The sequence below is a fragment of the Apodemus sylvaticus genome, chromosome 6, assembly GCF_947179515.1.
Source record: "Apodemus sylvaticus chromosome 6, mApoSyl1.1, whole genome shotgun sequence".
Lineage (NCBI taxonomy): Eukaryota > Metazoa > Chordata > Mammalia > Rodentia > Muridae > Apodemus > Apodemus sylvaticus.
Genome location: NC_067477.1, coordinates 2,584,973 through 2,609,742, shown reverse-complemented (window position 1 = coordinate 2,609,742; position 24,770 = coordinate 2,584,973). Strand labels below are relative to the sequence as shown.

At 41.4% G+C, this 24,770-nt stretch overlaps 1 protein-coding gene across 1 annotated transcript in view; it reads left to right on the top strand.

Annotated features, from left to right (window-relative positions):
* The window catches only part of Rapgef5 (Rap guanine nucleotide exchange factor 5), a 241,449-nt gene that overhangs the window by 65,270 nt on the left and 151,409 nt on the right, over positions 1-24,770 (top strand). The window contains exon 7 of the mRNA XM_052184831.1: positions 22,279-22,327. Within this exon, the coding sequence (XP_052040791.1) occupies positions 22,279-22,327 (49 nt within the window). The remainder of the gene's footprint in view (positions 1-22,278; positions 22,328-24,770) is intronic.

Below are 24,770 nucleotides of genomic sequence, written 5' to 3'. Positions count from 1 at the left end.
AGCTACTTAATTATTGTTGGGTATCAATTTCTCAACAGCTGCCTTTTCTGTTTGGTGTCTATATGGTTGAATAAGAATGCCCCCCCCCCCCCCCGTAGGCTCATATATTTGAATGCTTAGTTATCAAGGAGTGGCACTACTTGGGAAGGATTAGGAGATATGGCCTTGTTGGAGGAAGTATGTCACTGGGGGTGAGCTTTGGAGTTTGAGAAGCCCAAGCCAGACCCAGTGTCTCTCTTCCTGCTGCCTATGGATCCAGATGTAGAACTCTTAGCCCCTCGAGCTCCATGTCAGCTTGCGTGTCACCATGCTCCCTGCCATGATGAGAAACAGCCACAGTTAAAGAGCTGCTATGGTTGTGGTGCCTCCTCACAGCAGTAAACACCCGAGCAAGACAGCGTCCACCGCTGTGGTGAAGCTCGTTTCCCATTGGCTGCGATCTGGCTGCGATCTGCCCTCCCAGGCTTTCTATCATCCTTTTTTGTAAAAAGTCTTATTTTCAGGCTTCCTCCATTTGGGATCCTACTTTATGGATAAAGTGATCCAAATTTACCACTGTGGACTAGGCCCCGATTTCTCGTGGTTTTGTCTGATTTCTTTCCTATCCCTTCTTTCCCACACAGTTCTTTGGATAATACCTGTTAGAGAGCCAGCAGGAGGCAGGTCCTAATGAGAACCATTGTCTTGCCAGGCAAAGTAAAACTTGACACCCCATCAAAGTCCAAGGCTGCTTCTTGTTCCTGTATTTTTTCCTATGCTTGTGTACAGAGCCTCTCTCCTCTGCCATGTTTTATGGGACTCTTTTCCCTTGGTTGGTATATTATTTAGTTATGTATATATGCCTAAGTATTTCTTTAATCTCTCTTTGGTAACCCAGCAATTTGAACTTGAAATGTTGGAGAGATCTCCTTTTTCAGTGGTTTCTGAGCACAGTGGTGATGTGTGCCTTTTGCTGTTGTCATAATTATCATTTATTTTTATTTGCTTGGTGACATCCTCAGTACAACAATAACCACTTTTTGTTGTGTCGTGTTTGTTTTTCGTTGGAAATTTCATGTTGGTGCTGTTTCAAGAAGCAGCTAAAGTACAGGGTTTGGATTAGCTGAGTCTTTAAGGAGGTGGCATAGTAGAGGCCTGTTTGGCATATAAGCCAAACCAGCTGTGTTTAGAAGTAATCTTCACCGGGAGGTGGGGAGAGTGTAGGGATCTATAATATTGAGTTTATGATCATCATGTGATCATTTTTAAATGAATTGAGCAATGATTTTAAAATGTAAATACTTCATTTCCACTCACCTACTTCCTTTCTGAGGAATGTAGTTAATCCCCCCATTCCAGCCCTTATCTCACCAGCCTGAGTAGGCTTGTCTATTCAGAGAATAAAAGTCCCCTCCATACCCCTGAATGATTAAGGGTCTGCCTGACTGACTGAGAATCATACACATCGAGTTACCTTATACTTTTATCTGTGGGAAATATGAAATTCCTATTTGGAATCCTGAGTCTGTCTCTAGTTCTTTCAGTGGTACTAGAGATACTGTGTAATTTGGAGAAGGGCCAGATAGATTTAGCTTTGAGTGGAGGCATCAAGTGAGACCCACAATGTCTGATCTAGGTTCAAGTAATAGTAGCAGCAGTGGAACTGGGGAACAACCAGGGGTGGAGGGCTGGGACACAGCTCAGGGGTGGAGACTGGGTAACATTTCTGGTGTTTGTGTTTTCTAAAGAACCACAGGGCTTGTCCCCTCTGTGTGTCAGTACCACCTTCATCCTGCTTGAATATGCAGAGGCCAGTGGGCTGTGGACTGAAGACCTCTGGGGTCACTTGGAGAAAGGGGTACAGTTTCTTTAGTTGCTGTTAGGTGGCTTTTTTCAGTGACATCTCACAAACATGCATACTTTTATACTATATATGTATTTACATGCATACTCTTATGTTGTATGCCTATCGCACATCAACTGTATTTTCTTCTTCCTAATAATAGGTCCCTGTACAATACAGATCTCGGCACACACATAAACAGCTTCAGAATATTAACTTCCAGGCTCTGAAGAATGCCTCAGTGGTTAAAAGCACTGGTTGCTCTTTCAGAAGACCTGTGCCTGGTTCCCAGCATGCACATGCTGGCTCCTACCATCTGTTACTCCAGGGAGATCCAATGCCCTCTCCTGACCTCCACAGGCACCAGAAACAGACATGATGCATATATATGCATGCAGGCATAACACACGTATAAAATATAATAAGTAAATCTTAAGGAAAACTAACTTCTAAATCATTTCTAATTCTAAAGAAAATGTCCTAGCTTATCCTGATATGATAATCTATTTAAATTCTACTTCTGGGGACTTACTCTGTGGAAGCAGGACAGTGTATGTTGTTTAGCTTACTGTTGTGAACTCAATGTCCCCATCTTATTTAATCTGTTCAAAGACTTGGGATATAGTTCAGTAATAGAGTTGCATGCTAAAGGCACTGGGTTCAGTCTGCAACATTTCCCTCATCAGAAAAAGATGTATGTTCGAGCTAGGGATGGTGGTGTACACCTGTAATGCCAACACTTGGGAGACAGAGACAGAAGGATTAGAAGTTTGAGACCAGGCTCAAATACATAGTGACTTTGAGGCAAGTCTAAGCTGTACAAAATTATCTCAAAAAGCAATTTAAAAGAAAAAAAAAAGAGTGGTGGATATGTGTGTGTATGGGTATATATGTACACAAATATATGCATACATATACATACACAAGTATATATATACATATGTGTGTATATATACATATATTTGTAATTTTTAATCATGTGAGATGTGAGTAAAGCTTAGTAATGAGTAAGTTCTTTGGTAATAGAGGAGGGAGACCATGTGTGTGTTTACACATATGTCTACTATAGCATTGTGTGTGCCTGCATGCGTGAAGGAGGGTCCAAGATGAGGATAATCACTGATAAGAGCACACTGAGAAAAATGCAGACTTTATTTGTCCACAAGAAAGAAAAATATATCATTGAGATTTCAGTCTGGACATTGGCTACCAAGGGTTTGCTCAGTGTGCCTCCTGTCTGTCCTCTCTGGAGATGACTGAGGAATTACACAATGAGTACTGTACTGGCTGGTTTTGTGTGTCAACTTGACACAAGCTGGAGTTATCACAGAGAAAGGAGCTTCAGGTGAGGAAATGCCTCCATGAGATCCAGCTGTAAGGCATTTTCTTGATTCATGATCTGTGAGGAAGGGCCCAGTCCATTGTGGGTGGTGCCATCCCTGAGCTGGTAGTCTTGGGTTCTATAAGAGAGCAAACTGAGCAAGCCAGGGAAAGCAAGCCAGTAAGTAACATCCTTCCATGGCCTCTGTATCAGCTCCTGCTTCCTGCTTCCAGTCCTGACTTCCTTTGGTGATGAACAGCAGTGTGGAAGTATAAACTGAATTAACCCTTTCCTCCTCAACTTGCTTCTTGGTCATGATGTTTGTGTAGGGATAGAAACCCTGACTAAGACAAGTACCAGACATGTTTTATAGTGGACTACTTCTCTTTACATTGGTTTAAATAGAGCTTTTTATAGTTGCATACATGAAATGAGGTTTTGCATGCTTAGGTCAGAGCCACTATGCTATATGTAGTTACCTAGCTACATAAATAAGTATTTAAGATAAAATATGAGGCCACAGTGGTCAGGTTTTTCTCTTCATTAACACTTAGAGTACCATTTTCTGAATGGCGTAATAGGGTTTTAGGCTCCATTATGGAATTCTTACAATTTGAAAAAATGAGCCCTCTGGGGGCATTTTAAATAGCACTTTAACTTTTAACCTAGTAAAAATATTTGTAAATGTGGCTGTATAGTTTGGAAGTTAGTTCAGATGGTTTATCAGGTTTCCTGAGACCACATAGCTTGGTGTATGTGTTAAGATTCTCATACCAGTAAGTGGTCGGTGGTGAGTGCAGAGTGCTGTGGAGGTAATGGAGAAAACCCAAGGGAGTCAATCAGGGCTTTTAAATGGTCTCATGGGGGGGGGGGGGAGGCATTAGATGGATATTGGGTTCTAGGGACAGGGGGAATCACAGAGAGAACAGCATCATGTTTAGAATAACAAGAGCATAGGAGCCCAGTGGTGTTTGTTATGTTAACAAACAAGCAGGGTGTGTGGTCCTGAAAGAATCTTCTGTTTAAGGTGGGCACAGTGACTGACAGATGTCTGGGATGGGGGGGGAGGGGCTGAGAGTCTACTTAGGCAAAAATAGGTACTGAATCTCCTGAGAGGATTTCAATGTGTGTAAGAAGCTTTATCTGTTGGATGGATTAGAAAAGGAGAGAGAGAATCAGGCTCTTAAGTTCACCCAGGAGACTCCATAGAGAATCAGGCTCTTAAGTTCACCCAGGAGACTCCATAGCCATCTTGCTTTCATTACATTAATTTCAAGTCAACGGAATCAATCTGAACTGTATCTCCACATGGCCAATACTGCAGGTGCCTTAGTAATTAAAGTAAGTCCATGCTCCATCTAGTGGAACTACTGGCTTCCTGAAAATGTCATATTTTGTTTCTTAAGAAAAACATAAAGAAAAATTCCTTAGAAATTATCTTTTCTTTTTACATATTGTACAGGCTAGTTTTATGTCAACTTGACCCAAGCTAGAGACATCTGAAAAGAGAGAACATGAATTGAAAAAAAGTCCATGCATAAGATCCAGATGTTGGGTGTTTTTAAAATTAGAGATTGATAGGTAGGTCCCAGCCCATGTGGATGGGTTCATGCCTAGGCTGGTTGGTGGTCCTTGTTCTGTGAGAAAGCAGACTGAGCAAGCCATGAGGAGCAAGCCAGTAAGCAGCACCCCTCCATGGCCTCTGCATCAGCTCCTGCCTCTAGATTCCTACCCTGACATCCTCCAATGATGGGCTATGATGTAGAAGTGTAGACCACATAAACCCTTTCCTCCCCAGCTTGCTCATGGTTCCAGTGTTTCATCACAACAATGGTCTTCCTAACCAGGACAGATACTGTCAGTGTCTTCACGTGTCTATCTGCATCTAATTCCAGGGCTTTAGTCTTTCATGTAGTGTGTAGCATCTCCTTGCCCCTGATCCAAGCCTCAGGTGACATTCTCATCTGTTTTTCTACAGTTCTTTTTGCACTCCCATGATCCCTACTGTGCTATCTCTAAATGAGGCTTGGAGAGGCCTTGGGGTCAGATGCCAGGTTAACACTGCCTTTCTTTGCTGCACAGTTAAGATCTGGTTTCAGTTCTCTGCAAGAGCCATGAAAGTGCTTCGGTCAACACAGGGTCACGTGTGGCTTCTTTGGATACTCCTGCACCATGGAACTATACAGTTTCAATTTGCCTCCTTCCCATAATTCCTCTTCCTTTCTGGATCTGTAGGACCCAACCCTCAGTCGCTTCTTGCTCCTAGTTTCCTTCCACTGGAATCATTCCACCTTCCTTGAAGACTCATTTTCTTCCTTCCTTCCTTCCTTCCTTCCTTCCTTCCTTCCTTCCTTTCTTTCTTTCTTTCTTTCTTTCTTTCTTCCTTTCTTTCTCTCTCTTTCTCTCTTTCTTTCTCTCTTTCTTTCTCTCTCTTTCTCTCTTTCTCTCTCTCTCTCTTTCTCTCTCTCTTTCTCTCTTTCTCTCTCTCTTTCTTTCTCTCTCTCTTTCTTTCTTTCTCTTTCTTTCTTTCTTTCTCTCTTTCTTTCTTTCTTTCTCTCTCTATCTCTCTCTGTGTGTCTTTCTTTCTTTCTTTCTTTCTTTCTTTCTTTCTTTCTTTATTTTTTTTGTTTTTTGGATTTGGTTTTTTCTAGACAGGGTTTTTCTGTATGGCCCTGGCTGTTTTGGAACTCACTCTGAAGACCAGGCTGGCCTCGAACTCAGAAATCTGCCTGCCTCTGCCTCCCAGAGTGCTGGGATTACAGGCGTGTGCCACCACCTCCCAGCTTGAAGACTCATTTTCTAAACAATTTAAAAATAGCCCTCTTTGTGCATCTTGAAAACATGGAGGCAGACGCCGCTTGCTGAACTTCAGAAATGTCTCCTGTCTCAGCACAGGACCACCCTTCTCTCTTCTGCTGTAGTCCACTGTGCCCCCTTTGCCAGACTTGTTGATGTGTTCAGTCGAGCAGTCCCTTTGTCCATTAAACTCCAGGGAAGTCAGTCCTTGACATGATTGACGCTGTGTGAATTTGAGGGTTGCTGTTCCTGCAGCATCCCCATAACTCCAATGAAATAAATGTCCTTTGTTGCTCCCTGCTGAGTAATCAAGCCTCCTCATGCTCCTAGAGGCTCGAGGGCTGAAGCTTGACAAATGGGTTTGGAAGATGCACGGAACACCTGTCCTTAGGACTACTGAAACAACCACAGGACAGATCTCATCTCATGCCCTTAATATGAATATGAAATGTCCAAGATCAAGTAGAAAACATGGAAATTTCAGTAGCTCTTATGTCAATCGTGGAGAAATTAAAACATCATTCTAATTTGATTTAGACTAAATTTAAGGAATAAAATTACTATTTTAGTTATTTCTTGGTGGGGAGGTCTTAAATATATTAACACCTAATTTTATTTAACAAAGCTATGACTGGAGAGTCAGCATGAATACGGGTGAAGTCTGAGGCTCAGAAAAGTGAGCAGAAGAAAGATTAAAAACTATAGGGACTGAGGGCTGGAGAGATGGCTCAGCATTAAGAGCACTGGCCACTTTTCTAGAGAACCTGGGTTTGATTCTCTGTACCTATGTGACTGTCTATATTCCAAGTGCTGAGGAATCTGACACCCTCTTCTGGCTTCTGAGGATACCAGGCACACACATGGCGCATAGCCATATATGCAGGCAAACATATATACATAAAAATAAAAAATTTAAAATATTTTAATAAAAAATGAAGATGTTGGAATTGTAGTTCAGCAGTAGAATATATTTAATATGACTGAGGTCTTAGGTTGGCCCCACTCATCCCCCCTACTCCACAACTGAAGGAGGAGAGGAAGAGAGAGGGGAAGGGAGCAGGGGAAGGGAGGAATGAGTGCTGAAGTTATATAAAACCTTTAGAAAAACAATTTCTCAGGTCTCTTAACAAAATTGTTCATTAACACAAAAGAATCCCATGGAAATTGTTATCAGAATGTTTTGGCTAATCTATTAAAGTGTCTGGAGAGGCCACACAGTTGTTATTACTCTGATTGACAGGGTGAGTCTCGGAGAGTGGATCTTAAGAATGAGGGGGCTAAAGTCTCAATGCAATAGCCAACTTTATTCAGAGCATCAGACAGCTTATTCTCTGCAGGAATTGTGAAGGTTCAGCAAAACCAAACAAGCAGAATTCACATGAGTTTAGGCTCTATACACTCACATGGGCAACCCATGCCTGGAAACATTTTTTAATAACCAAAGCAAGCAACAATGTGTAATGTGAAGCAAACATGCTCCTATTTACTACATCTGGGAGGAACACAAAATCCATGTTGTGGAGGAACAGAGATTACAGGACCCTTGTCTTGTTTACTCGGAGTTTTCCCACAACTCTCAGAAATCTCACAGGGCTTCATTCATGGACAGTTTACAACAGGTATGACAGAACCATGTAAGAGGGATAACACAGTGCAGGAATTCAACATATTCTAAATCATCTTCATACAAGTCACAGAATGTTTTCAAGAGCTCATCTGTACTGTTAATATATTTCAAGCAATATGAAGGTAAAATAGGTCAGTGGGATTTGGAACAGTGCCCTGGTTCGTAACAGGTACAACAGAAGTGCGCCATTTGTTGCTTCGTTATTTTTTTTTTAAGTTTATGTAAGAGTCTCTGTCTTCAGACACACCAAAAGAGGGTGTCAGATCCCACTACAGATGTTTGTGAGCCACCATGAGGATGCTAGGAATTGAACTCAGGACCTCTGGAAGAGCGGTCCCTGCTCTTAACTGTTGAGTCATCTCTCCAGCCCCTTGTTGCTTTATTATTTTACATTCTCTTCTCTGTATAGGAACTCAAGCCTCTCAGTATGCAGCTGAACAGCTGATCTTCTATCTGACAATTCTGTGATGTCCTTCCTCCCTCCCTCTCTCTCTCTCTCTCTCTCTCTCTCTCTCTCTCTCTCTCTCTCTCTCTCTCTCTCTCTCTCTCTCATAACTTTGTGTTGATTCCTTCTGAGTTTTACATCATGGATCCCAGTCCCAATCATCTCCAAGGTTCCTCATATCTGCCCTTCACCCTTGCAGCCTCCCCCCAAAATAGAAACACACCCACAAACATACAAAACAAATAGAAAATAACTCATCATGGAAGCTATAGTGTGTCACAGTATGTCCCAGAGTATATCCCTTTTCCCACACGTCTTCACTTGCAAATGCTCATTGCAATGAGTCATTGGTCTGGTTCAAGATCTCTGGCCTCTGTGACACCAATATTGGACCCTTACTGGGACTCCTTTGGGTCATTCAGTTGCTGCCCTGGGTCATGGGCATCCTGCAGCAGGTCTGGCCCTTTCACACTTCCCAATAGTTCACAGATGATATATAGATTTTGGGATGGTCTGACTGACTTGGCCAGTGTGCCAGATTTCCCTTATTTGCACCACTACAGTGAGCTCTCCAGCACTGCTCTGGCTAGGCCACCCAATGTCACCTTTGATAAGAGGCAGAGTCAACTCTCCTGTTTTCATCCCCTTGAGCCAGCTCACCCTCACCCATACCTCCAGAGCCAGCTCTGCTGTGCTGCCCAGTCAAGGGGTGGAGCCCACTTTTTCAATTGCTGCAACCTGTCATGGGCTTGGCTAGCTCTCACACCCTCACACCCTTAGTTAGTGCTGGCTTACCTGTGTCTTCCCCACAAGGGCCAGCTCCACTGTGTTGCCCAAGCAAGGTGTGGAGCCTGCTCTCCTGAGTGCTACAGCTAGTGAGGGGGCAGGGACAGAATTCTTTTTTTTTTTTTTTTTTATCAGGTTCTTAAAATATTCCTTTTTTTTCTTTTTTCTTTTTTTATTCGATATATTTTTTATTTACATTTCAAATGATTTCCCCTTTTCAGGTCCCCCGACTCGCCGAAAGTCACATAAGCTTCCTTCCCTCCCCCTGTTCTCTCATCCACCCCTTCCCACTTCCCTGTTCTGATTTTGCCCTATACTGCTACACTGAGTCTTTCCAGAACCAGGGGCCACTCCTCAGTTCTTCTTGTACCTCATTTGATGTGTGGATTATGTTTTGGGTATTCCAATTATCTAGGCTAATAGCCACTTATCAGTGAGTGCATACCATGATTGATCTTTTGAGACTGGGTTACCTACCTCACTTAGTATGATGTTCTCCAACTCCATCCATTTGTCTAAGAATTTCATGAATTCATTGTTTCTAATGCTCTTTCTGCCAGCTCTCCCAACTACTGCAGCTGATGGGGGTGGCTAAGGGGAGAGGGCATCACCCACACCCCCACGCCATGTAGATGAGTGGAGGGGCCAGCTCTCCATGCTCTAGCTCTTGGGCTGGATCACCTGTATCCCACACACACCCCTACCACCAGGGCCAGCTTTTCTGTGCTGCCCAGGTGAGGTGCAGGGCCAGCTCTCTGGCATGCCTGCTACAGGTGGTAAAGGGGGGGCCAGTCCTTTCTTCAAATCCGGAATCAGAATTGAGCCACCTGTTGGCAATATCTAGGACGTTGCTTTTTATAACTCGCACCTGGAAATCAGCGTCAAGTCACAGTGAGTGCATTTAGGTTAAGCTGCTGACACTGGTACTCTTGAGTGCTTTCCTCACTTCTACCATTCATTCTACAGCTTCCAAAATTTGAAATTAAGAATATATTACTATCAGTAAACAACTCAACAATAATACTGAAAAGGAAAAACAGCTTTTCGGGCATAATCCTTAAGGAAGCAGATGCCCCTATCCTTCAGATGCAGGAATTGGATTCAGGTATAATCTGTAAGGAAATAGATTTCTCCTCTCCTGTAGATTCAGGACTTGGATTCTGCCCACATCTCTGTGATCTTGGGAATGCATTGAGGCTGTGCTATGAAGTGTTTCCCTGAGGAACCCCTTGAGACTCTTAAGTAGAAAAACTGGTTGAGCCACACCTGGACTTTCAACTCACAGCAAGATCAGATCTCAGCAGTCAAATTCACGATGATTTACTACGGCAGAGATATAAACTTTTCCATGTTCCTGGTAGAGCGTGTGCCTGGCAATCCCCTGGTTCCCTGTGACTGCCAGAGCTGCCAGGCCAGAGATCATTAAAGTGATGGATATCTCTGAAGTTGCAAAGTGAATTTCTATAACTGGTGTGTCCTCCGCGCCTATGTGAAAACTTCGGAGTTATTTTTGAAGTAAACTCTGGGGATAGAAGCACCTGAAATACTGTTCATTGCATCTTTATAAGACATGTTAGTCTTTCTTTCTTTTTTCTTTTCTTTTCTTTTTTGTTCGTTTTCTTTTGCTATGACAGTGGGGGTGGGCCAGGTGTGCGGAATTTATAGTGAGCGGAAACAGTAGTCACTGGCAAGGACTTCACAGTTAAGTGGGAAGAAGGGGCTGAAGCACTTCAGTTCAAAGCTCCTAATTACAATGTAATGGCGTCACTGATAGCTAACAGTCAAGTGACACTCTGAATCAAGCCACTGTTCCTGGTGCTTCTCACACATTATCTCATTTAGTCTCACAGCCATCCCATGAAACAGAGGGCTCTGGTGACACTCAACCAACCTCGAGATGGCATGCAATAATTGGGGCTTTCCTACTTTTGCTGTAGACTTTTGGATTCTGAGTTCTGGCTCTTGCTCTTTGAGGAGGTCCTTGTGTGCTAATGAATTCTATAGATGGACTTTCTAGTTGGGAAGGGCCTTAGTTGGTGGGGTTTTGTCTTAATATTTGAGTTTTTCTGATGAACTATCCCCTCAAGGAGCCCATTCTTACAGGCGGTATCACTAAAGTGTCTGGGCTTTGACTGGAAGAACACTAGTCTGTTGTGTTTCTACATAGAATAGCCCTGTCCCCAAAAAGTATAATAATCAAGAAAGGATATTTTCTACCTAAGGACTGAGATATGATATAGAATAAAAGGTATGCTAAAGCATGCATTTGAAATGTTTTTAAAAGAGAGAGGTTGTTGTCATTTATTTGCTTTGATAATTCCTTAAGAAGTTTGTGGTTTTGTTCTGCTCTTTGTACCAAAAAAGAAAAAAAAGTATGCAATTTATCAACAAATGGCTTCCAGCAGTTGCTTTTTTACATTTGTTTCCTAGATTATTTGTTCATAATATCGCCAGCTTTTCCACTTCAGGGTATCAGATGCACTACTAAATGAAAAAATAAATAAAAAGGAAAGGAAGGGATGTGACTATTCCTAGGTATGGTGGAGGAAAACGTTTATTATAGATACATGGGAGAGAATACCCAAACTCATCAGAGACATCTGAGAGTGCAGAGTGGACAGAACCAGACTGATTAGACTATATGGGGGGGGGGGGAAGGAGAGAGAGGAGATCCAGGTGCACCCAGAAGGTCAAATTTACAAAAGGGACAGGTAACCAAAATATCTGGATTATATAGGGAAGAGCCTCTGGGGCAATAGCAACCCAGCCCCTGGGCTTGAGAGAGTAGGGTATACCAGTCATACCCTGTAACAGTAGGGACTGAGGGATACTGGGGGGTCAGGTCAGCTCTGATATATTAAATATGCACATCAGCCATTTGTCCTGGGTTTGAAACTTAACAACTGCTCTTCCAGACAGTCCAAACACCCCCCATGTGGGAAGATGGAGTAGGGAGTTAGTCATGAAGCAACTCTTCTGGTCCTGGAGCCTTCCGGTTATCTTCCTGCATAGAGTTGTCTACCAGACCTCATTGTGAACCATCTTTACCACAGACAGCTCTGGCCTTCTGAAAATTCACAGACTGAGTAAAACCTGTCTTTTGCAACATGTTGACCTAAACTTCACTCTTCACCTTTGATGGCTGAGTTCCCCTAAGTCTTCTCAGAAGCAGCTACCACATCATTTGCATTTTAGTTAAAATGTATCTCTGGGAGCTGAACCTGGAGGCAGAGCAGGGATGGTGAACAAAAGAGGCCATGGCTGAAGGCTTATGGTCTATAAAAGTGCCAGAGACTTCCAGCTCCAGAAGGGGTTTCACAACTGGATGTGGAGTAGAGTGCAGCTGAAGCCGCCAGTATAGGATGCTATTGGAACCACAGGACTTTACTCTGCTGGGAGAGATGGCTGGTCCATCTTACACATATAGAGTGGCCTGTAAGATAAATGAGAGAAGAAAGAACACACTGCATTTTAGTGGATCATTATTTGGTTTTCTTTAAACCTACATTTTTACCTCTTTGCTCCTCTGGCCATATTCCTGAAAATTCTGATCATACTCAGCAATCCCATTCTCATCCTTAGTTCTTACAATGCTTGTGATCAACTAAAACTATCATGTCTTTATAGTCTGAACCTATGTCAAAGTTGTAGTTGCACAGATGTAGCTGGGAATTGAACCCTTGTCTTCTGCCAGTGTTCTTAACCACTGAACCATACTTTACTCCTTAGCTTACATTTTTATAATGGCTTAAAACTTAGGATATTTGAGAATAAAACTCAGAACTTTTTTTCTATATTTTATTTTCTCAAATTGTGAAAAAAGTACACTTATATTTGACACACCTGTGGCTTAAAAACATTTCTATAATTTTTTTTAATTTTTATTTTTATTTGATACTTTAAATATATTTTCATATTCACTATTACAGTATGTTTCCTATAACTTATCTGTTACAAGATTTTAATCTCTAAAAGTCAGTTACCATAATACAATATTCTATGTTAACATTATCCCTTCAACTTTTTTTTTTTAGAATTTCTTTTTTTTTAATTGATATATTTTTATTTACATTTCAAATGATTTCCCCTTTTCTGGCTCCCCACTCCCCACAAGTCCCATAAGCCCTCTTCGCTCCCCCTCTTTCTCCTATCTACCCCTTCCTACTTCCCTGTTTTGGAATTCCCCTATCCTCTTGCACTGAGCTGAGTCTTTCCAGAACCAGGGGCCACTCCTCCATTCTTTTTGGATATCATTTAATTTGTGGATTATGTCTTGGGTATTCAAAGTTTCTAGGCTAATATCCACTTATCAATGAGTGCATACCATGATTCATCTTTTGAGACTGGGTTACCTCACTTAGTATGATGTTCTCCAGCTCCATCCATTTGTCTAAGAATTTCATGAATTCATTGTTTCTAATGGCTGAATAGTACTTCATTGTGTAAATATACCACATTTTTTGTATCCATTCCTCTGTTGAAAGACACCTAGGTTCTTTCCAGCTTCTGGCTACTACAAATAGGGCTGCTATGAACATAGTGGAGCATGTGTCCTTATTGCATGCTGAAGAATCCTCTGGATATATGCCCAGGAGTGGTATAACAGGGTCCTCAGGAAGTGTCATGCCCAGTTTCCTGAGGAACCACCAGACTGATTTCCAAAGTGGTTGCACCATCTTGCAATCCCACCAGCAGTGGAGAAGTGTTCCTCTTTCTCCACATCCTCACCAACACCTGCTGTCTCCTGAGTTTTTGACCTTAGCCATTCTGACTGGTGTGAGGTGAAATCTCAGGGTTGTTTTGATCTGCATTTCCCTAATGATTAATGATGTTGAACATTTCTTAAGGTGTTTCTCAGCTCTCCGAAGTTCTTCATGTGAAAATTCTTTGTTTAGCTCCGTACTCCACTTTTTAATGGGGTTATTTGGTTCTCTGGGTTCTACTTTCTTGAGTTCTTTGTATATATTAGATATTAGCCCTCTGTCAGATTTAGGGTTGGTGAAGATCCTTTCCCAATCTGTTGGTTGACCTTTTGTCCTTTTGACAGTGTCCTTTGCCTTACAGAAACTTTGTAGTTTTATGAGGTCCCATTTGTCAATTCTTGATCTTAGAGCATAAGCTACTGGTGTTCTATTCAGGAACTTTTCCCTTGTTCCCATGTCCTCCAGGGTCTTTACCAGTTTCTTTTCGATTAGTTTCAGTGTGTCAGGTTTTATGTGGAGGTCCTTGATCCATTTGGAGTTGAGCTTAGTACAAGGAGATAAGAATGGATCGATTCCCATTCTTCTGCATGCTGACCTCCAATTGAACCAGCACCATTTGTTGAAAAGGCTATCTTTTTTCCACTGGATGCTTTCAGCTCCTTTGTCGAAGATCAAGTGACCATAGATGTGTTGGTTCATTTCTGGGTCTTCAATCCTATTCCATTGATCCGCTTGCCTGATATTGTACCAATACCATGCAGTTTTTATCACTGTTGCTCTGTAGTAAAGTTTAAAGTCTGGGGTACTGAATCCCCCTGGAGTTCTTTTACTGTTGAGAATAGTTTTAGCTATCCTGGGTTTTTTGTTATTTCAGATGAATTTGAGAATTGCTCTTTCTAGCTCTATGAAGAACTGGGTTGGGATTTTTATGGGGATAGCATTGAATCTGTATATTGCCTTTGGCAAGATGGCCATTTTAACTATATTAATTCTGCCAATCCACAAGCATGGAAGATTTTTCCATTTTCTGAGATCTTCTTTGATTTCCTTCTTCAGAGATCTGAAGTTCTTGTCATAGGTCTTTCACTTGTTTGGTTAGAGTCACCCCAAGATACTTTATGCTGTTTGTAGCTATTGTGAAGGGAGTCATTTCCCTAATTTCTTTCTCAGTCTGCTTATCCTTTGAATATATAAAGGCTACTGATTTGCTTGCATTGATTTTGTAGCCAGCCACTTTGCTGAAGTTGTTTATCAGCTGTAGGAGTTTTCTAGTAGAGTTTTTAGGGTCACTTAAATATACTATCATACCATCTGCAAATAGTGATAGTTTGACTTCTTCCTTTCCAATTTGTATCCCTTTGACTTCCTTCTGTTGTCTAATTGCTCTAGCTGGGACTTCAAGAACTATATTGAAAAGATATGGAGAGAGGGGGCAGCCTTGTCTAGTCCCTGCTTTTAGTGGGATTGCTTCAAGTTTCTCTCCATTTAGTTTGATGTTGGCTACTGGTTTGCTGTATATTGCTTTTACTATGTTTAGGTATGGGCCTTGAATTCCTGTCCTTTCCAAGACTTTCAGCATGAAAGGATGCTGAATTTTGTCAAATGCTTTTTCAGCATCTAATGAAATGATCATGTGGTTTTTTTCTTTGAGTTTGTTTATGTAGTGGATAGCATTTATGGATTTCCTTATATTGAACCATCCCTGCATCCCTGGGATGAAGCCTACTTGATCATGGTGGATGATTGGTTTTATGTGTTCTTGGATTTGGTGGGCAAGAATTTTATTTAGTATTTTTGCATCGATGTTCATAAGGGAAATTGGCCTGAAATTCTCTTTCTTTGTTGGATCTTTGTGTGGTTTTGGTATCAGCGTAATAGTGGCTTCGAAGAAGGAGTTGGGTAGTGTTCCTTCTGTTTCTATTTGGTGGAAAAGTTTGAAGAGTATTTGTGTTAAGTCTTCTTTGAAGGTCTGATACAATTCTGCACTGAAACTATCTGGTCCTGTGCTTTTTTTGGTCGGAAGCCTATCTATGACCCCTTCTATTTCTTTAGGGGTTATGGGTCTGTTTAGATGGTCTATTTGATCCTGGTTTAATTTTGGTAATTGGTATCTGTCTAAGAAAATGTACATTTCCTCCAGATTCTCCAGTTGGGTTGAGTACAAGTTTTTGTAGTAGGATCTGATGATTTTTTGAATTTCCTCGGTTTCTGTTGTAATATCTCTGTTTTCATTTCTAATTTTGTTAATTTGGATACTTTCTCTGTGCCCTTTGGTTAGTCTGGCTAAGGGTTTATCTATCTTGTTGATTTTTTTCAAAGAACCAGCTTTTGGTTTTGTGGATTCTTAGTATGGTTCTCTGGTTTCTACTTGATTGATTTCAGCCCTGAGTTTGATGATTTCCTGTCTTCTCCTCCTCCTGGGTGAATTAGCTTCTTGTTCCAGGGCTTTCAGTTGTTCCATTAATCTTTTGTATGCTCTCTCACATTTCTTTTTGGAAGCACTCAAAGCTATGAGTTTTTCTCTTAGCACTGCTTTCATTGTGTCCCATAGATTTGTATATGTTGTGCCTTCATTTTCATTAAATTCTAAGAAATCTTTGATTTCTTTCTTTATTTCTACCTTGACCAAGGTATCATTGAGTAGAGTATTGTTCAGTTTCCATGTGTATGTGGGCTTTCTGTTGTTTTTACTGTTATTAAAGACCACTTTTACTCCATAGTGATCTGATAGGAGGCATGGGATTATTTCAATCTTCTTATATTTGTTGAGGTCTGTCTTGTGACCAACTATATGATCTATTTTGGAGAAGGTACCATGAGGTGCTGAGAAAAAGGTATATTCTTTTGCTTTGGGATGAAAAGTTCTATATATATATCTGTTAACTCCAATTGGTTCAAAGCTTCAATTAGTTTCACTGTCTCCCTGTTTAGTTTCTGTTTTCCTGATCGGTCCATTGGTGAGAGTGGAGTGTTGAAGTCACCCACAATTATTGTGTTAGGTGCAATGTGTACTTTGAGCTTTAGTAAAGTTTCTTTTATGAATGAGGGTGCCCTTGTATTTGGGGCATAGATGTTCAGGATTGAGAGTTCGTCTTGTTGGGTTTTTCCTTTGACCAGCAAGTAGTGACGTTCCATGTCTCTTTTGATGACATTAGGTTGAAAGTCAATTTTATCTGAAATTAGAATGGCAACTACGGCTTGTTTCCTGGGACCATTTGCTTGTAGAATTGTCTTCCAGTCTTTTACTCTAAGTTAGTTTTTGTCTTTGACACTGAGGTGTGTTTCCTGTATGCAGCAAAATGTAAGGTCCTTGTTTACGTAACCAGTCTGTTAGTCTATGTCTTTTTATTGGGGAACTGAGTTCATTGATGTTAAGAGATACCAAGGAATAATGGTTATTGCTTCCTATCATTTTTGATTTTAATTTTATACTTGTGTGGTTATCTTCTTTGGGTTTGATGAAAGAAGCTTAATATCCTGCTTTTTCCAGGCTATAGTTTCCCTCGTTGTAATGGTGTTTTCCCCCTATTATCCTTTGTAGGGCTGGGTTTGTAGAAAGATATTGTGTTAATTTGGTTTTGTCATGGAATATCTTGGTTTCTCCATCTATAGTAATTGAGAGTTTCGCTGGGTATAGTAGTCTCGGCTGGCATTTGTGTTCTCTTAGAGTCTGCATGAGCTCCGCCCAGGATCTTCTAACTTTCATGGTCTCTGGTGAGAAATCTGATTTAATTCTGATAGGTCTTCCTTTATAAGTTACTTGCCCTTTTTTTCTTACTGCCCTAAGTATTCTTTCTTTGTTTAGTACATTTGGGGTTTTGATTATTATGTGACTGGAGGTATTTCTGTTCTGGTCCAATTCTGTTTGGAGTTCTGTAGGCTTCTTGTATATTCATGGGCATCTCTCTCTTTAGGTTAGGGAAGTTTTCTTCCATAATTTTGTTGAAGATATTTGCTGGCCCTTTGAGTTGTAAATCTTCCCTCTCATCAATGCCTATAATCCTTCGATTTGGCTTTCTCATTGTGTCCTGGATTTCCTGGATGTTTTGGGTTACAAGCTTTTTGCATTTTGCATTTTCTTTAACTGTTGAGTCCATGGTTTCTATGGTATCTTCGGCATCTGAGATTCTTTCTTCTATCTCTTGTATTCTGTTGTTGATATTTGCGTCTATGGTCCCTGATTTCTTCCCAAGGTTTTCTATATCCAAAGTTGTCTTCCTTTGTGCGTTCTTAGTTGTTTCTACTTCTGTTTTTAGATCCTGGAAGTTCTTGCTCAGTTCTGTCATTTGCTTGTTTGTGTTTTCCTCTAATTCTTTAAGAGATTTTTGTGTTTCCTCTTTCATGACTTCTGCCTGTTGATCAAAGTTCTCCTGTATTTCTTTAAGTGATTTTTGCATTTCCTCCTTATTGGCTTTTGTATTCTCCTGAATTTCTTTCAATGATTTTTGTGTTTCCCTTGTAAGGGCTTCTAATTTTTGATCCATTTTCTCCTGAATTTCTTTAAGTATGTCCTTCATGTGTTCCTGTACCAGCATCATGACCAGTGATTTTAAATCCAAATCTTGTTTTTCTGGTGTATTGGGGTATCCAGGACTTGCTATTGTTGGAGAATTGGGTTCAGATGCTGCCATAATGACTTGGTTTCTGTTAGTAACGTTCTTATGATTGCCTTTAGCCATCTAGTTCTCCCAGGTGTTAGATGGTCTTATTGTCACTGGCTGGTGCTTCAACCTACTGTGGATCTTTAAGGTTATCTCTGCAACACTGGATGACTGGGTTTCTTCTGGCACAGATTACTGTTATGCTGCCTTCCTCTTTTGTGCCTTTGGAGCCCTCCTCAGTCTTGCCTCAAGCAATGTTATACTTAGGTTGTCCAGGTCAACCAGGTGTTCTCTGTCTGCTCTATTATGGAGTGAAGATGTTGTGGTGGAGGTCCCTCCCTCTGTTGATTCTCACATAGGACACTGGTCCCGAGATGGACTGGCTTCCAGATGAACCGCCTATGTGCTCATTTCCTGAGTGCAGGCAGACCCCTGGCGGTTTGCACCACCAGAGATCTAAAGCTCAGGATGATACAGTACCTAGTGAACCTTTTCTGTCCTGGCAGGCAGTGAGTATGGCCACGGCTTCTCTCCTTCCTCAGCTCTCTGTGCAGGACACAGGCCCTGCGCCCAGCGGGCTGGCAGACAAACCCGCCTATGTGCTCCGTTCCTGACTGCAGGCAGACCCCTGGCGGTTTGCACCACCAGAGATCTAAAGCTCAGGGTGATACAGTACCTAGTGACCCTTTTCTGTCCAGGCAGGCAGCAAATATGGCCGTGGGGCTTCTCTCCTTCCACAGCTCCCTGGCTATTATGATGTTCTAAGTTAACTTAAACTTAACTATTTCTAGGTTTACTAAAAACTTTTACAAATTTTTTCACTGTTGATTCTATTTAAGTTAGTTTCTAATTATCTAAATATTTTCACCATTACTGCTCTGTCCTCCCAGAATGACCTTCACTGACCTGCCCAGCTTCACCCATTGTTTGTAAGAGGTGCTTTGGTCAGAAAGCTGGCCCACATTTTCTTAGTTAACCTCTCTCAGGAGAGTTGTCCTTGTGTTGTATTTGAGGCTTCCTGTGATATACAACAGCTTTGGGAACATTTGGGATACTGCTGAAGTACCAGAGAGAAAATAGAGAAGACCGCATTAGCGATAAGACTGGACCCACTTCCTGATGACTGCCAGTGCTGTTGAGGATTGATCCTGCTGTTTATAGATTTGAAAGCCAAAGAATTTCAACATATTCCAGACTCTAGTTTCTCACAGTTAACCAGGAGAGAGGAAAATCTGCAGGCTGTGCCTTCTCAGTCCCAAGTCAGCCTCTATTTATTCATGAGAGCAACCAAGCCCTCAGCTGCATGTGCTTAGAATAATATATAGTAGTTTGTATATTGAATAAACTGTATTTAAATTAAAGTTAAGCTTTATATAAAAAGCATCCTTGCAGTTTTCTGTGTAATTGAGTCTGTCAGGCCTGCAATATACCAAGTGAGCCTAATCATTTGATTGAATTATGGCATCATTTTTATCTGTAAGACACAGTGAAGACCATTCTCCTTTACAAATGACTTAAACTGGGGTAGAGAAAACTAAAAAGGAAAGATAGATTGCCAGATGAGACTTGTATAACACTGAAATATGGAGTCCTGGAGAAAACCAGTATCTGGTTAAGGAAAGCAATGGTTTTCATCCCTGGGCACAGCATTGAATCACAGGAAAAGAGAGTATAGAGGCTAAGGGGAACATTGTCCCCTAAAGGACCCTTTCACATACTTGCCAGGCATTTGGGAGACTCTCAGCTGGGTGGTCCTTGCTGGTCTCCTAGAGAAGTTGTGGTCGGAACACTGCCTCTGCAGGATTTCCTGGTTCTAGACTGTGGCATTTCTTCCTTGTTCCTAACAGTTCTCTTAGTACTAGCAGCTACCCACTGTCTTTCATTGAAGGAGCATTCCTTACTTCTGATAATGTCAGCAAGAGACAAATAGGTCCCTCCCTCCATGGAGCATCCAGTTCAGAGGACAAGCAGCAGCCACACAATTCAAAATAATTAATGACATAACTGCCAGGTGTTTAGAAACAGACAAAGCCTGGAAAGGTGCCGTGGGACACATAATGGGATCAGACATAGTTTGTGTCTTGCTTGGGCAGCACTTTCCCTTTTGTGCTTTGGAGAAAGAAGTGAGGAGGGAGGCAGCTTTTTCCTCCTGGTAGAGCTGCTGGGGAAGCTGTTCTATACCCTGCCATGTATAGACACTCATTGTAGACACTCGGAGGATGTAGTGAGCCCCGTAACCTCAGGTACTTCATGTGGAGAAGGGCTAGGCTCCTCCTGATGGGCTATGCTCTTCCCAGGCGGGCCAGGCTCTTCCCGGATTAACCTGTGCAGTCCTTCTTCCTTGATGTGTGTTTCTTGTCTTCTCACCCCTCTCTTCTACCATTTTATTATTGATCCCACTCTTGCCTTTTCCCATCGAGTCCTTGCAAACAATGTAGTGTTACATAGTTGAAAGTTAAGAAAAGAAAAGCAGTGACCTATTTTATTTTAAACCCTAGGGAGTAAAGGCTGAAGACCCCCACAGAAGGCATTTATATGTGGAAAGCCAGAACTGAGATGGGAAAAGCTGACGATGATTTTCTAGGAGCAAGTTCCATGATCCAACTCCTCCCTTATTTCCATTTCTGCTGCTTTTCTGTCTCCGACTCAGTGAAGCCTTTCCTGAGAAGTCATGGGTCAGGCAGCCATTGATAAGATGATCATAGTCTGCAACTTTGTTTCATTCCCCAAAACTTGTGGCATTGTGAAGGAGGAAACCCCTAAAGCAGATTGCAATGCTACAATCATAAACCTTGTGCACAACTCAAAAGGTTCAGTGATTGATACTTCATTTTGTTGTTTTTTTAAAATTCATTTGAGCTAATACAACATCTTTATAAAAGTTTTCCTGAGGTCGCTCATTCTCACTTCCACAGTCTCCTCTCCAGCTCATTCTTTCCCCATAAACTTTTCACTCATGAGTGTTTCAGATTCCAGGCTCTCAAGGTTGGAGAGAAAGAGACGGATTGCCTACCTACTATTCTGTAATTGTTGTGAGAGTCTCAGTCATTAAAGAATCAGTAAAATCAGAAATAATCACTTTCGAATGGCATTCATGCTGACCCACTGGGAAAGTGTGTCAGTAAAACTAGCTGAGCAAGCTTCCTTCCTCAGGATGCCTATGCTGGGCCACTGGGAAATGGTCCTGGGTAGAGTCAGAGTAACACATTAGCACTCTTGCCTTCCAGTAAATGAATATAAATGAAATTAATTTGAATGGCAAATCTGCAGCTTAACCTTGAACTCCCATGTTTCCCCTTTGAAGTGTCATTACTGTAATATATTCAGGTACACACACACAGAGAGAGAGACAGAGACAGAGACAGAGACAGAGACAGAGACAGAGATTGATTGAGCCTTGAGGAGAACTCACTCATTGTGAAATTTTATTGCTACCAAGCATAGATTTCTTAGATCGTGTTTATGTTAGCCTTGATAACAAGTATACTTAGCCTTTAGGAATTTTATTTTCCTCTTTGAAGAAGTTTTAAAACACAGATTTAAGCATTCACACTGGGGAGGCCATCAGCATATACATGCTAAATTTCTAGAAGACAGACATGGTGAAAGACACTAGGGATTTTAAGTGTTGTGTGTTCCCATTCTTCCTGCCCTGTGGCAATGTCCCTTCCTTTTATGTTGTGTATTATCCAGATTGACTCCTGTCACCTGCTCCGCCTGTAGTGAAAATTCATTGTATCTGAGCAGAAGTCTATTAATGTAGTCCCACCCACCTCAGTGCTTCTAGGATTGCTAATGCAAACTAGCATCCTCAGGGATACATAATATTTACTGTGCTTGCCAGAATATCATTACTAACAGTTCATATCTATTTCTGAGTATTATACGGTTATGTTTCTAAAGTACGGATCATAGTGTGCACCCTTTAGCAAATGGCCTTTTTAAAAATGATATTTCTAAAATGAAGTATCACTCATTTAAAAAGTAAATCTGCATGATTTCTTCCAGGGTTTTTGGTCTGAAATGTCGTCTCAGTTTTTCTCACATACTAATGAGAGAAGTGGTGGCAAGTCTCCCTGCGGCTACTCCTAATGTGGGCTTCTTAGCTACAACGTGCTGCCTAGATGGCTCCATTTTTCTTATTCTAATATGATTTCTTTCCCTAATATTTTCTTAGGTGCAGAGAGAGCTAGCGGCTGTTATTGCTTTGAAAGCAAGAAAGTCTGGTGAGTAATCTCTCATGGGCTGGAGGGAGATTGTAACCCTTTGGGGGTATTTCATACATCACTGCAGTGTGCACTGAGGGTTCTTCAGACTGTTCATGACAGAATGCAGAAAAACATCACCATATCTTGAAGCATTTATATCACAGTCTAAATAGCATGCGGTGTTATGGATAACACTTCAAAGTAAAATTTCACCCCTTCCCCTAACTTATTTCTAGTTTTGAAGGAAAAAATAAAAATATTAATAGTCCAGTGAAACCAGGAAAGAGATCAAAGCCGATGATTAAAGCAATTAAATTCCTTTGCATCATGTAATATAATGACAGAGATCAATGAATGCTATAATGCTTTCATGCTTTTGAGACAGGCTCTGATTACAACATAGCCTGCGGTACCCTGGAACACTCTCTGTAGACCAGGCTGGCCTCAGAATCAGAGATCTGCATGCTTATTGGTGGACTTAAGACACTTTTTTAAGTTCAAAAATAACTTCTCTAAAAACAATTTATTCAAAGAAATTTCATAGCAAACATTTTTCATAGAATTGATAATATAGATATAACCTTATATTTGTAAGATATAATCTGTGGAAATAATATGTGGAGAGCAAAAGGAGGCTTCCAAGTATACTTTAGAGGAGAACAGAAAACATTTTCTGCTAAAATGCAATATGAAATGGAGGCTCAGTGATGTGGGGAAAAGCTTGCTTAGGAAGGGGAGATGTCAGAAGTGTGTCTTGTGCTCTCCCTTATGTTCAGAGGAAGGAGATGGGTGCTGAACGGATATTAGCAATGGTGTGACTAGGATGTGGTGCACTAGAAGACAACTTTTTAGCCAGAAAGATAGCAACAAAATGAAGATAAACTTGAAGAAAAACAGAGAGGAAATGTGTTAGCATGAACTGAGCACTGCATGTTTCTATTTCCAGATACTCTTAAGCTTTGCTTACTCTGGGTAAGTTTTGAATCAAGCACATGTCAGTAAGTTTGCATTGATTATAGGCGTGTAATGTTGATGGTTTGGCTGATTAAAGACTGAGCCCAGGTGTTATGAAGGTGTTAGAAGGAAGGCTGTGTGTAAGCAGAGCTTGTTGAGGAGCAGCTTAAGACAGTAGATATTTGCAAAGGGGGAGGAAGCCTAACTGGAGAAGACACCAGTTTAAGGATTCTAAGAGGAATCTAGAGAAATCTAAAGGGACTGCTGTTGATCTTGATCCTTGAAGTCTGTGCAAGTTGCCATACCTGCATCTTTTAGTGTAAAACTTGACCCTTAAGGTTTCAAAGTAATTTTGGAACGGTAAGCATGGAGCAACCATTGCTAGAGAAAGAGCAAGAAAGAAATCACAGAGGAGGCTGAGCTTGTGAGCTGACATGTGCCCGCTGTGTTCGAAGGACAGCAAAGACACAAGAGGGATGGGAGGTAAGCGAGCAGAGCGCAGAGAGGTAGATGTGTGGATTGTGGTCTAGGAAATGGCTGCTTTGTGGTAGGGGGCATTAAGCAAAACTTACGTGCCCCTGCACATAGGAAAGACTTGAATGAAGTAAAGTGTGCCTCACCACCTTAGGGAGTTAGAGTGCCTTCCTACCATGATCTACACAACTTGATAGCTTTTCAAATACAGATGTGATCTTACACATGCACTAAGGATGGAAACATAAATTCATAGCTTTTCAGGCAAGTGGGGTTTCTTCATTGTTGTTTTTGTTTTGTTTGTTAAGACATAGACTTACTGGCATGGAACTCTTTACATAGTCCAGGCTGATCTCAGACTCGCAGAGATCCACTTGCCTCTGCCTCCCCAATGCAAGGATTAAAACTGTAGCATCTGGTTAGGAGAACAGTTTTTCAGAGTATTCTAACATCCCCAAGTCCTTGTTCCTGTCACCCCAGTCAGGTCTAGCCACAGGATGTCAGCAAGGATACCCTCTAAATTAAGGTAGAAGGGTATGCGTCAATTGCCTTCTCTCTTGTTTGTGAAGAGTCTTATGCACCCCTAAGCTGGTCTGGAAATTACTATGTAGTTAATCATGAAAAAATCCAGGGCTTCATGTTTTCCAGGCAAGCTCTATCATTTGCACTAGATCTGCAGTAAGACTGCATCTGTGTTGTTGCTTCTATTAGCGGTGAGAAAATACAGACGGTCTGCCAGGGAAATGGGTCAGTTGGTAAAGTGCTTACCTTGCAAACATGGACCTGAGTTCATGGTAGCACAGCTACATAAAAGCTAGGCTTGGTAGCTTGTGCCTGTTGTCCTCTGAGAGTTGTTGAGCTCCAGGTTTAGCAAGAGGCTCTGTCTCAATAAATGAGGTGGAAAGCAGTTAAAGACAGTAGATGTAGATCTCTAGCCTATACCCATCTGTATACATATGCACACATGAATACACACTCTGACATTAGCATGTTAATGTCACATACATACACACATATTCCACACACACACACA